At 38.8% G+C, this 13,685-nt stretch overlaps 1 protein-coding gene across 1 annotated transcript in view; it reads left to right on the top strand.

Moving 5' to 3' along the window:
* The window catches only part of PKD1L1 (polycystin 1 like 1, transient receptor potential channel interacting), a 197,653-nt gene that overhangs the window by 24,027 nt on the left and 159,941 nt on the right, over nt 1–13,685 (top strand). Inside the window, exons 4-6 of the mRNA XM_075214369.1 lie at nt 1,129–1,290; nt 3,937–4,176; nt 10,079–10,211. Of these exons, the coding sequence (XP_075070470.1) occupies nt 1,129–1,290; nt 3,937–4,176; nt 10,079–10,211 (535 nt within the window). The remainder of the gene's footprint in view (nt 1–1,128; nt 1,291–3,936; nt 4,177–10,078; nt 10,212–13,685) is intronic.

Here is a 13,685-nt window from a genome sequence, read left to right as displayed (position 1 = left end):
AATCGTCCACTTGGGCAGACTTTGGACCATTGTGTCACAACACACACTGGCCCGACTTTTGAACGAGCGGTCCTATGTCGGCTGATTGAGCCGATTATTGGACGAAAACCGTATACTGTGTACCTAGCTTTAGCAAGTAACCTGACAGAGGCACTAAACTGGAAGTAGAAGAAACCGCCCCCCAGAAAATCAGAAATGAATGCCAGGCAGGCAATAGCTCCGCCCCTCAAGGCAGATCATGTTATTCCCTACGTGTATGCCCGTTGTAGGTGTGTTTACTAAAATACCTGTAGTCTCACCGGCCAAATATACACTGTAATTTACCCTTTATGTAAAAAATGAGATTTTTTTTTTATTGACTGGTTTATTGCTGTCTGCAGAAGACTTGATAGTCTTTGTCATTAGCCATATGCCTTGTGTGCTTAAGGTGCACCTTTTCTCCTTTTCTCTAAGAATTTAAAGGATAGCTTAACCCCCAAAATTATTTCAGTATCTGTTTGTAAATTGTGAAAAATATTTTTTAAATAATGATGTTGTTTCATTTTTGACCATATATAGCACCAGAGTTGGACATGCATCATTTTTTGTGGTGTCAATATATGCATTTCCACACTGCTCATACATAACAAAATGTGTACATATCTAAATTTGTGATTACATATTTGTTATTTCCATTTTGACTACTGCAGGAAAGAAGATTCCTATTGGATTTTACAATGAATAAGGAGTGTTTGTATTTAATTACATTCTATATGGAAAATGTGACTTGCATTTATTAATAACACTATCAATTTACATTTGTGTATATGACACTTCATTACATAATATTGTGTGTAAAGTGAGTTTTGCAATTATTTACTAACACTTTAACCGCATCTCTTTGGCTGATGAAGAAATACTGCTGTTTTTGAATTGGTCGTATCTTGAGTTGTGTGCTATTCAACATACACAAGAAAATATGCACATTTGCACCATCATTTTTATTCCTTCGTTTGGAGTGCAAAATGTGGCCACATGTAAATGGGGCCTATAGTATTCATGAATATTAGAAAAACCAAATTATGACCGCATACATTTCCTGAAAGTAATAAAAATCGTGCTTTTTACATATCTTTTTTCAACAGTTTCCATTTTTACCAATGGGACAATCTTCTCAACGGACACATACATCACTTTTACAGCAGTGACTGAAGAATATGGACCTTTGCAATTTATTTGGCAATTTGAAGGCAGATCAACAAAGAGAACAACAAGTAGAAGCATAGTAAAAAGATTCACCCAAGCAAACAGGCATGTAACACATGTATTAATGATATTCATAAGTTTAAAAGAATGATACCAAATTTACTTAGCTTCTTTCTGATATTTACAATATACAGTTCATTCTGTGAAAATGTCCTCTAAAAAGTCACCATAAATGGTTGTTGTTTATCTATGGTTGCTGAGGATAATTGCTAGGTTTATAAAGGACACATATAAATCATACATGATTTGAAAACCAGCAAGTTTGCTTCTCACTGCGATTCATAAAACTTGAATTTGGTTTAGTAAATCTGCATTACCATTAATTGTCAAATGTTCATAAGCTGCTCCTATCTGTGGTTCACCTCACAGCCCGTGTTTGAATCTGGGGCTGTGTGACATTGCAGAGGGAAAATCTGAGCTGGAGGACAAATCAGAAGTCAATCCTCTGTCCTCTCCCCTTCTGTCTGTACACCTCTTCCCTTGGTGAACTTACCAACTCCTTATGCCAATGATACCCAAATTTACCTCTCCACAAGCTTCTCATAAAGTCTGTTGCCTGGGCGTCATTCTTAAATTCCTCTCCTTCACTTCCCACATCAAGTCCCTCTCCCAATTCTGCTGTTTACACCTGTACAACATCAACAGGATCACACTTCCTCACCCTAGGCATAACCAAAACTCTCATCCAGTCTCGCATTATCTCTAGTCTTGGCTACTGCATCCTCCACCTCTCTGGCCTCTCTCTAACCAACTTCTCCCCAATTCAATTTAGTGAATTTCCTGCCTCTTTCCCCACTGCCCCCTCTCCACACACCTATACATCCACTGCATGCCACCCACTCTTGTGTCAGCCCCTTCCCTTTAAATTGTAAGCTACCACGGGCCCCCGGTTCTCTTGTTCTCCTGCCTACCCCATCCTGTTCTGCTGTGCATACGCATTCATTACATTGTGCCTGGTCTCTATGTCACCCCCTACTGCGTCTATTGCGCTGTATGTGCTTTTCTGTGCCAGCGCACAGTTCAGTCTCAAGCTAGTTTTCTTCCAGCTTCTCTCTGATCTGTCACTTTACCCATTCTATATTATGTAATTGTTACTGTTTTGTTCTTGCCCCCTTTGTGCTGCGATGTGGATCTTGGAGGCGATTTATAAATAATTGTTATTATTATTATTATTATTATTATTATTAATAATAATAATAATAATAATAATAATAATAATAATATTATTATTATTATTATTAATAATAATAATAATAATAATAATAATAATAATAATAATAATAATAATAATAATGCTGCATGTCAATTTTATATGGTTCCAGATGAACTGACTGATTTGGCAGCCTATCATTTGCCTCCACTGCCACCATGTAAAACCACTTCCACAAGAGAATCTCATCTCTCTATCATTACAATCACAGATTTCAATGCCTCATCATTATCAACATCATCAACACCTATATATTCTATACTCCCAGCATCCTGCCATTTGTAATCCATTAACTCACAGTGCAATAATACTTTAATATCTGACATAATCCAGCATGTGAGGAATAGTTTGGATTGCCTTTTCTAACATAGCTGGTGGCTTTTAGTAAACCTTTTTGGGCTTTTTTTGGGCAGTCACAGACTAACACTAAGTCCACAAAAGTCATTGACCACTAACATGCTTCTATGCAGTACAGCTGATTGCTATAAACATGTCCATTGTGTACAGTTCATGTTGTCCCACACTGTCCTTCTCTTGTTTGCCAAACATCTAATTCTAAGGAATAAATGGGCCACTAGATTTTTATTCTATGAAGTTTTATTGTCAATACAATACTGTGATGTGTACATAAATATGTTTGCATTCTTTATTGCATTATGTCACTGTATTATTTGCCTGTTCTTGCCTCATAGTACTTACAGCTAAAACACAAGACTAAATAATTAAACCGAGGCTTTGTCCTGATGAGGGTGCAATGTAGTTTGTTGGTAGGCTTGCTGAATTTTCTCATTACCACCCATCCTAGTGAATATCCAGTGGTCTTAGCTCCACAAGAAAATATTATACTTCACCTAAACTGCAGTTATCAACAATGAAATGTTGGCTGATTGGGCTCTTCATAGAGCATTGTCAGATGTTTTATAGGAATCTAGTCCTACTAATCCTGGGTTATATATTTCCAGCTGCAAAAAATGTGACTGTCTTGGGAAACCCAGAACACAAGATGCCAATAGGTATCTTGCTGCTTATACTCTTGTTGGAATAGAGTTGCTGGAGTATGCTGTAAGTGACAGTCTGAGTTGTGTCCATGGATCACCTATGGGTTTCAAGTGCAAGTCTCTCCCCAACACCTCTACTTCCTACTGTTCTCTCTCTCACTATACTGTTCATTCACTGACTGCAGCAGAGTATGCAACTTACACAAACCAATGATTGTGTGCGCAGTGTATTTTCAGCATTAAATGAGCCAGGTAGGTACTTAATTTATCAAGGATCCTGAAGGCCTATGTATGAACCCTTAGGTACCTCAGATGAGTTGACTAAATGTGAATTATCATTTGACAGTGTCTGAGTCACCAGAGTACATTTTAGAAGAAAAGAATAACCTTTGGGAAAATGCAATGCTTCACATAACCATTCAGCTAAACCAACACAACCATGCAGCTACATTTTTTAATGCAAATTTTCATTTTTTTTCACAGGTATAATGTGGTGGTTAACGCTTCAAATCGAGACAATACCTTTATTTCTGGTGTTCACACAATATATGTACAGAGAAAGGTAATTCCCAATCGCCTTGTCGCCAGTTCTTCAGTATTAATAAACTCCAGTGTGAGCTTTCTCTGCAGAATAAATTCTGGAACAAATGTTAGCCATTTGTGGAACTTTGGAGATGGTACTGAGAGGCTTGGAAAAGACAATGATACCCATGTGTATACAAGGTAAGCTTAAAATTGAAACTAGTATATTTACTAAATGAACCTTTAATTCATGTGCTGGAATAAATCTTGAACAAAAGACCTAGGGCCTGATTCATTAAGGATCTTAAATTAAGAAGTTTTTTTTATTTCAGTCTCCTGGACAAAACCATGTTACAATGCAAGGGGTGCAAATTAGTTTTCTATTTTGCACATAAGTTAAATACTGACTGTTTTTTCATGTAGCACACAAATATCAACTTTAAATTTCAGTGTACAAATAAGCTATCAAGTATTTGTGTGATACATGAAAAAACAGTCATTTGCACTCCTTGCATTGTAACATGGTTTTGTCCAGGAGACTGAAATAAGAAACTTCTTAATTTAAGATCCTTAATGAATCAGGCCCCTAATGCGTAACATGATTTGTGGTACTTGCTCCCCTTGCGGCAGCTAGGCCTAGCAATTTCTTTTGGTCTTGCTAAATGATTAATAAATTTAAGACTAGAGGGTTCCAGCTAATGCCATCCAATGGAGCTTTGCGGGCAAGCATGTTGTGAGTTGGAGGTCTTTCAGGTATACGCAGAGCTCCTTATTTTTCAATCTGGGACATTAACTAAACTTCATAGAGGCCAAATAAGACTTCCTTATTAATTGGTGTCAAATAATGTAAAGCTTTTCTAAGCATCTATTCCCAGGATATCAATTCATAAATCTAGGAAAGTAGGCTCTAGAAATGAAAGATTGTGTGTGGAAGAGCCAGGACTGTCCTCAAATACCACATGAGGGCCATAGGTTTACTGGCCCTTTAAGTAATAATATAAAATATCTGTTTAATGTGAAAAACTTCATACTAAAGAAACTACATTCAAATAAATAAGTTACTGTAGGTTTAAAATATGCAGTTTGCTGTATTATATGTCACTCTTATGTACATTTCTAGAATACATAGTGTATTCTGAAAGAAAAATCTAAATTAAGTGCAGTCCTGGTAGACTTTTGAAGAGGAGGTAATTCCAAAAATAAATAAAAGATATCAGCAACTATGTAAAAATAAAAATAAACATGTCATACAGCAATGTAATGTAACAATGTCATAAAACAATGTAAGGTAATACTGCCCAGCATTCAATCTGCATAGATTAATGGTTAATTTGCACAGTGCCTCAGAAAATGGCACAGTAGCAAGCATCTGTTAGGTGCACCCCCAAATAGGAACTTTTATATAGTGATAAATAATAAATGCTGATACGTGCCATATTTTGCATAAAATTGCTCTGCGCATGCCCTGGCCCCTGTTCATGACTAGTGGTTAAGTTTCACCCAAGAAACTAAGCCCTTCCCCCCCCCCCCTCTAAAAAATTTAAGAGAGTTAAGCTGTCATCAACAACACAGCAAACAACTCTGCCTTCTAAAGAGATGGCATCACAAATCCCCAAGGCGAGTCCAAGGGTGTTGGTGGTTGCGAAGCCTGACCTTCCCATCACTGTACAGGAAGAGGTGGCTCCTTCCACCATTTGCAGCATGCCCTCTGCATATGCTGGAAGGATCACCCACAGTCCAGTTACAGATTTGGCTAATGAAGGTGTCAATGTTGTACACCGGGAGGAGGATATTGATGTAGCTGGCGCTGAGGAGGAACTTGACGAGGAGGATGCTGATGTGGTTATCTTAAATGAGGCATTAGGGGGGGAAACAGTTGTTGTCCATGTGATGAAAAAGCCCATCGTCATGCCTGGCCAGAAGACCAAAAAATCCACCTCTTCGGTCTGGAGTTATTTTTATCCCAATCCGGACAACAAATGTATGGCAATATGTACCTTATGTAAAGCTCAAATAAGCAGGGGTAAGGATCTTGGCCACCTAGGGACATCCTCCCTTATACGTCACCTGAAGAACCTTCATAATTCAGTGTTTAGTTCAGGACCTGTGGCTAGGACCGTCAGCAGTCCAGGGACACCTAAATCCCTTGGTCCTGTTGTATCCACACCAGCAACACCCTCCTCGTCAATTTCCTCCACAATCTCGATCAGAGATAGTCCTGCAGTCCAGAAATATTATTACCAGAGATTAAACTACGTTCACTGTTCCTGCAGTCCAGAAATATTAGTACCAGAGATTGAACTACGTTCACTGTTCCTGCAGTCCAGAAATATTAGTACCAGAGATTAAACTACGTTCACTGCTCCTGATTGGTTAAAGTGCGAATGTCCTATTTCAACAACATCAGGGTGGGTAGGAGGGCCCAAGGACAATTCCATCTTGCACCTCTAGCAAACTCTTGCAAACTGCCATCCTGTCTAGCACTGCAGTGCCATTCCTAGATGGGCCACGTGTTTGTGCCGCCTACTTGTGTCGCTTAGCTTAGACATCCAGCTACCTCGGTGCAACCTTTTGTGAGGTGTTCAGAATAGACTGGAAATTAGTGGAAATGAATGTTATTGAGGTTAATAATAGTGTAGGAGTGAAAAAAAACCCAAAATATGGATTTTAGCACTTTTTATGCTTTTTTTAAAAAAAATCAGAACCCAAAACCCAAAATCAGAACCAAAACCTTTCGTGGGGTGTTTTGGCAAAACAAATCAGAACCAAAAACCTCAAGCTAATCAGAACCCAAAACCCAAAACACCAAAAGTGGCCGGTGCACACCCCTAGTTAAAAGATGATATTAATTTAATTGATTTTTTTTTTACTATGAGAATTCTTTTGTTACTTCATATTCTACATATGTATTGGACATATCCTGCAGTGTTTTGTCTGTTAGAGCAGACCGTACCTAGACCCATATTTATCAACAGACGTATCTTAAGATCTGCTCCTTGTTGAATACAGGCATGCGTATGCCCTATATTTGTGTGTTTTTAAAATAACGCACAATACGTTTATTTCCATTGGGAAAACAATAATCTCCAGGTACAAAGGATTAATAACACGTGACACTCAAATTGTCTAACATGTATATAGTTTATTTAATGTAAGAATTAATATAAAAGAGTAAATATAATAAAAAAAGAAAGTGACATTAATACAAAGAGTAAATAATAAGTGTTACTTAGCTGCTAAAATCAGATTGTCCCAGTAAATATTTTTAATCACAAACTCACAAATTATCCTAGGCCCCTATCTTTCTCCGTGTCAGGATGGCACATAACCTCGAAAGCTAGGAAAACAAACTGAGAACAAACAGGTGCTTACCAATTCTGCAGTATTCCAAGCTGAGGTGACGTTATGTCGCAATTTCCTTGCTTTTATAAACATGATTTTGGACTTACTATTGGTTTAATACTGATAAGAAGTTATGCATGTGCAATACGTACGAGGCAACACCCTGAGAAAATATGTGAAGAAGTCTCTAGAAAGGCCTTGATTATATAAACATTGCAAAATCACTTGATTATATAAACCTTAAAGAAATATGTACATGAAAGTACAAATAAGAAAAATCATTTTGTCAGACCTGCCACAACATTTGTTTTGCGTTCCTTGAGGAATCAGGCTCCTTGTGTTTAAATATTATTCCTTCTGACTCGATACTGACCTGGCTTCTTCTTGACACCAATAATTTGCTTGTGGTGACTCTGGCTTGGTTTATGTTTCCTATTCTGCCTGCCCTGACCTTGGCATTTATATTGACCACAATTTGTGTATTGTTCCTCTGTATATTCAGCTCCAGTTTGGGGGTCCCTGGTGAAAAGCAGGATTTTCATTAGACTCTGCTCCATTTCAGCCCGCACCAGTGCTAAAAATTGAGATTGTATACGGTGGTATGCCATATTGCCACTTCTACTGCTATCGTTGTAAGACTATCAAGTTCCATTCACTTACATTTTCCATACCACTACTTCTAAATTTCCACTTCGACCACTGACCAGCACCAATTGCTATCAGCACAGTGAGTTAATATCAAAGACAATTTGTTACAGCAAACTTCTGTTTCTTTGCAAACACTGCCATCTTGCTCTGTAAATCTATGTACTTTGGCAGAAATCTAGGTGCACTTGCACAGAATGAGGTACACAGCAGGTGCAGATCTTAAGTGGCATGAGGTGCTTCATAAATTGCCTATGCAGTGTTTATTGATGTTTAACTTGAAAAAAGCTTTAGTTTTTTAAAGGATAATATACTAGATATAATATGCGCTCTTGTCACAATTTCTCACAACAATGTAAATCAAGTTCAGTAGCTTCTCCACCTTGTATATCCTCATGTCCTTGTAAACTTCGACAACTATAGTTTTGTGGTTTAGAATAACACCTGTTTAGGATCAAAACTGTCAAGCAAGATATGATGTAAGGAACAAGGTTACAGATGATAATAGATGAATTATTAGCTAGATCATGGGGTTTGTTGAAAAACCTATATTATTGAAATCAAAATAGATTTCCATAAAAAGTGGTTAAAATACAATTTTAATTAAATGATAGTTTCAGTATTTACTATGTGATAGATACCTGTAACAGTTTAAACAATTTTTAACCTTCTTGCAAGAATCTCTTCCTAGAGGTACTACCCTTCCCTCTTTTCTGATGTGCCATCCCAACATCAATGGTATTGATTGACAGCATAGCTCCTATTTGTGGTAGCATTTGATCAGCCCCCATTATGTCAACAGTGCTGCCATTGGACTTACAATTAATGGAGCTGAGATTTCCTACCCAGATCTCTTGACCTTGACCATAGGTTTTAATGCAATCTACACTCTGATCGTGCTTTGTTGACTTCTGTAACTTCTGAAAATTCTCCAGCTGTCCTCTTCCTCTCTTTGAGCATTATGTCATATCCTTTACTATCACACATACCCTACCCTTCCTCTCACATATGTCCACACAATCATCTAGGCAAGCACATAACCTTGACCTCACAGATTTGTCCGAACTACTTCTGCTCTGTCCTAATATTTCTTTCATGCCCTAATATTTCTAAATTTATCAACTGTATAAACGGCTTGATAAATTTGCTTTAGTCACTATTATCCACTGCATAGCGGAAGCCCCAAATTTGACACACACAACTAACTTGCTATTATTAAAGGTGCTCTCATACTATTAAGCCTCTCTGTCTATTACAAGTTCATGTTATTAAATGTCCACTGTGCTCATTTCTCTTTCCACTTCAAGTCCTTCATTTCAACAATCCAAATAGTCTTTTTCACAGTCACTCTCCTACAAGACTGTATGCCAAGCAGCACTTCACCTATGGAAATACAAGCATACATTCACAGTGGCTAATTCAAACCACTTAATTTTGCTGAGAATTGATCATCTCTGACTCAGACCTTCTTGATGCTAATGCAGTATTCCCTTTCTTTGTGGCTTGAAAACCCGTCTTCACTTAGATTGTAAGCCATTGTGGGTAGGGGCCTACCTACATAACCTCAAGATGTCTCTGTACATTTCTCCTGTAACAAATTGTTTATGTTCTTATGTACAGAGCTATGAAGTATGTTGGAGCTTTTTAAATATAGTAATATAATCATTATAATAATATTAGAAATAATACGTCAGAATGACCAGTTTTACAGTTTAGGCCAAAGTGGGCTGAAGTTTTCTTCTGTGTGGAGCGCCACTGACCACCATAAAGGGGTTGAAATCTGCCTAGATTATAATTATTCTTGGCCAAATATACTATCAATTAATGGCTATCATTGCTATGTGTGTGAGACAATTTGCCTACTGCAATGAAGAAGCCACAGGAGAAGTGAATTGTTCAGCACAACCATTCAATTTAGCTACACGAGTGGACAATTTTACACATATCTGGTCTCTGGGTAATGAGGCTGAATATACTCATCATTCCCTTAAATTTATTATTGCAGAAGTTCATATATATTTATATTTTGTGAGTTATCCTTTAATGCACAATTGAAAATGTAAATGACACTTTAATTCTGCATTAATTGATGAATTGTGTCTTCTTCCAATTCCAGAGAAGGGGAGTACACAGTGAACGTTTCAGTCTTCAACAATGTCAGCTCTGCGTTCTTCACCAAGCAAATTTTTGTTGTGAAGGAAACATGCCAACCACCCCCAGTAAAAAACATGGGACCACTGAAATTACAGGTATAAGTAATGCAATCGCTTATATTTGATTTTTTTTTTTGTTAACTTGAAAAGTTTTATTAAATAAACAGATGTGACAGCAAGCTGGAATAAGGTATATTTGACTTTCTTCTTAAGCATTAAGAAAAAAATAGGCATGATAGGCATGTATACATTTTAAGGGTTAAATTAAATTGTTTTGCAAAAGGTTATGCTGAGCTCCAAATCATACTTTGCATTTTAAGATTAAGTGGAATGCCCTAAATTATAGAGGGATCTGTAATTGTGTAGTCCCTACAAATAGGATTTTCCCCTTTTTGTCCTAGTGAAAGGTTTTAGTGTATAACAATGTTAGGAGGTAAAATTATAAAATTGTAGATGACAAAATAAAGTAAATAAGATAGTTTGTAAAATAAATGATAAATATTATATATCAATGTTGCAATAGTTTGCCATTGCATTGTTGATCAGTATAGTAATAGTGAATACTATTAGCCAAATTGGTGGTTAATATGCTCTGCAGAGCCATTACAAATATATAATAGATGATGTGGATGCGTCCTACCTCGCTTGCCAATCAGGTGGAGACACAGAGAGCTTGAACCTACACTGAGTGGGGGCTCAACTGGTAACCCATACATTGAATGGGGATAGAAGATGTATAGAACACAGTGGAGAGCAGTCTATTACAGAGCCCATCCACACTGATTTGATTCTCTATAAGTTAGTTCTATCCTAATGTAACCCCCTGTCACTGTGTGTGGTGTGGGGTGCGAAGGTCACTCAGTGCACCTCTTTCTCAAGCCCTGGCTAGCTGATGGGCATGGGTGTAAATGATCAGGGGGTCCCAGCACATGCAGGTGTTTCTTTGTAGTTAGTGGGACACAGGAGATATCACTTTGTGGTGCAGTGCAATAAAAGTCAGAATAATTTGGGCGCCAGACCATCTCTATCACAATCTGAACTCTCTATTTACACCTTTCTTCCTCTAGCACGATAATCGCAATGGTTGCAGCAATAAAGAAATATATACAGCTCCTTAGTCCTCCAGCACAGTTCTTAATTTGCAATATGAATGTGGTTGCACGAATATCTCCTTACTCCTCCTGCACACATCTTACACTTCTGGTATTGTCACAGTACATACCAGGTTCTCCTGGTCACAGTAGTTCCACAACTACTCCCAGTTCAGCCTCTGTCTGTTTCCAGTAAACACAAGCAGGACTCACAGTGTAGCTTTCAGCTTTGCTAGCAAGGGTAAAATCTCTTGGGCTATAACACTCTTCTCTAGTGTTCTCTCTGCCCCTCTCTGGGTTTCCCACAACTGCCTCTCTTTGCTACAACCCTCTCTCCAGGAGTCTCTGCTCTTACATCCCTAAGTGTCTGCATACTGCCACTTGCAGCAATCCCCCCCTCCTTCTCTCCAGGAGTCTCTGCTCTGGGGACTCGCTCCCTATTCAAGGCACAAATTCCTTTCACTAACACAGACACCGCGCTTGCGATCCCAGGCAATGCTGGGGAAGCCTGGGAGGTCCCCAGCTTCTCACATCATCACTCTTCTCTCCCTCTCTGTCTGTCTGCTCCTTATCTTTCTCTTTATCTTTTTACAGCCCCTCCTTCTTCTCACTCTGTCTCTAGCATACTGGGCTGGGTTGTCCCCATAGCAACCAGTCTGAATCACTGCTCTTTCTACAAACACCTAACTCGCCACTAGGGGGTGTTACACTTACTTCAAACTAGCCTACTTGAACACCGGCAAAGGAATACACACACTATATTAAAACATGCCTGAAAACAACCAATGAGGATACATTTTTCAGAAATTAGAAAGTCACATCTATAACACTTCAACCTTTTAACTCTTGGGGCTAGATTTACTAAGCTGCGGGTTTGAAAAAGTGGGGATGTTGCCTATAGCAACCAATCAGATTCTAGCTTTCATTTATTTAGTACTTTCTACAAAATGACAGCTAGAATCTGATTGTTTGCTATAGGCAACATCCCCACTTTTTCAAACCTGCAGCTTAGTAAATCTAGCCCTTGGTCTTGTGTTTTTGACTTTTTTAATCTTTGCACACTGATTACAATGATAAATAATCCAACTTTTTAAAGCTTTCCTACCACCTCGGAAAAAGATCTTACCAGGATGCCCCAGGTTGGGTCAGAGCCGGATTAAGAATAGGGCTAAAGGGGCTACAGCCCAAGGGCCTCAGGCAGCTGGGGGCCCGCCGACATTTATCGGGTCTCTGACTGTCACTTGTTCAAGGAAAATGGTAGGCAGCTAACAGCAAATGTTATACTGTTAACTTCCTGCTGTCACTGTAGGACTTACCGCGTAAATGCTACAGGGAGTGGAACAATGGAAGGAGGTAAGTTCACGGGGGGCGGGGGGGCCCTCACAGTATCCTTAGCCCGGGGGCCTCCCTTCCCTTAATCCGGCCCTGGGTTGGGTACTAATTTCTGACAGTGAAAATACAGATGCAAATAATACTGACACCAAAATCCTGACAGTGTAAATACTGATATGGAGAAAATCCCTAACAGTGTAAATACTGATATGGAGAAAATTCCGACAGTCTAAATACCTACATGGAAAAGATCCAACACGAATAAAATACTGACATTGTGACTGCCAACAGTTATAATGGCAATGCGAACCGGTTCGCCGGCTGTAGGAAACAGTGAAAAAATTAAATGAATTAAAAAAATGTACCCTAATGCCGCCAGCCTAGGGCTGGCTGGAGGAAAATTGGGGGGAAAAATAGCGTAGGATCCACCCCATTCTCTTTCAGCCCGCCCTAGGTTTAGCCAGCTGGGGCTGGTGGCACCATAGCAGGGGAACCCGTAGCAGGGGGTCCCCCTGCCATGATAATAATGATGGTCAGCACGGGGCTGGATTCCCTAAGGAGTTGGGGTTCCACAAAAAAAAATGTGGGCCCCCTCCCTAGATTTTACATTGGTGACCTACAGGTCCCAGCAAGCCCAGCTTGTCATAAACAATCTGGGCATGCTGGTGCTTGTAGTACTACAAGCACCAGTATACCTATGGCTGCCAGGACATGCCGACACATGAGAAACCACAAGTACCAGCATGCCGTGCCTTGACGCCCATGGTCCGCTGTGTCCTGTAGTGCATCAATGTAAAATGTAAATTAAACACAGCCTTTGTTCAAACCACTAAATGTTATTAAAAATAAAATAAACAATCCTATATACCAACTCTGTTCTTCTTTCTTCTTAACTAACCAGTCTTGTCAGCTTTTAATCCAAAGTGAAATTTGCCCCCCAAAAATTAAGCCCATAAAAACATTCCAATCGCTGTACAAAAAAAAAAAAAAAAGCCCCCAAAAATTTCCAATCTTCCATCTGGCTGCCTGATCTCCAAAATAATGCAGCTTGAACAAGTCATGAGGAGACAACAGCATCAACAGTTTATTGTTGACTAAAATAAAATATTCATATTGCTAAATTCACCAGGCCTATAAGCAGCAAAAT

Source organism: Mixophyes fleayi, chromosome 5, assembly GCF_038048845.1.
Source record: "Mixophyes fleayi isolate aMixFle1 chromosome 5, aMixFle1.hap1, whole genome shotgun sequence".
In the NCBI taxonomy this organism is placed as follows: domain Eukaryota; kingdom Metazoa; phylum Chordata; class Amphibia; order Anura; family Limnodynastidae; genus Mixophyes; species Mixophyes fleayi.
The sequence above is the reverse complement of the archived record's forward strand: the minus strand, read 5'-3'. Positions and strand labels throughout refer to the sequence as shown.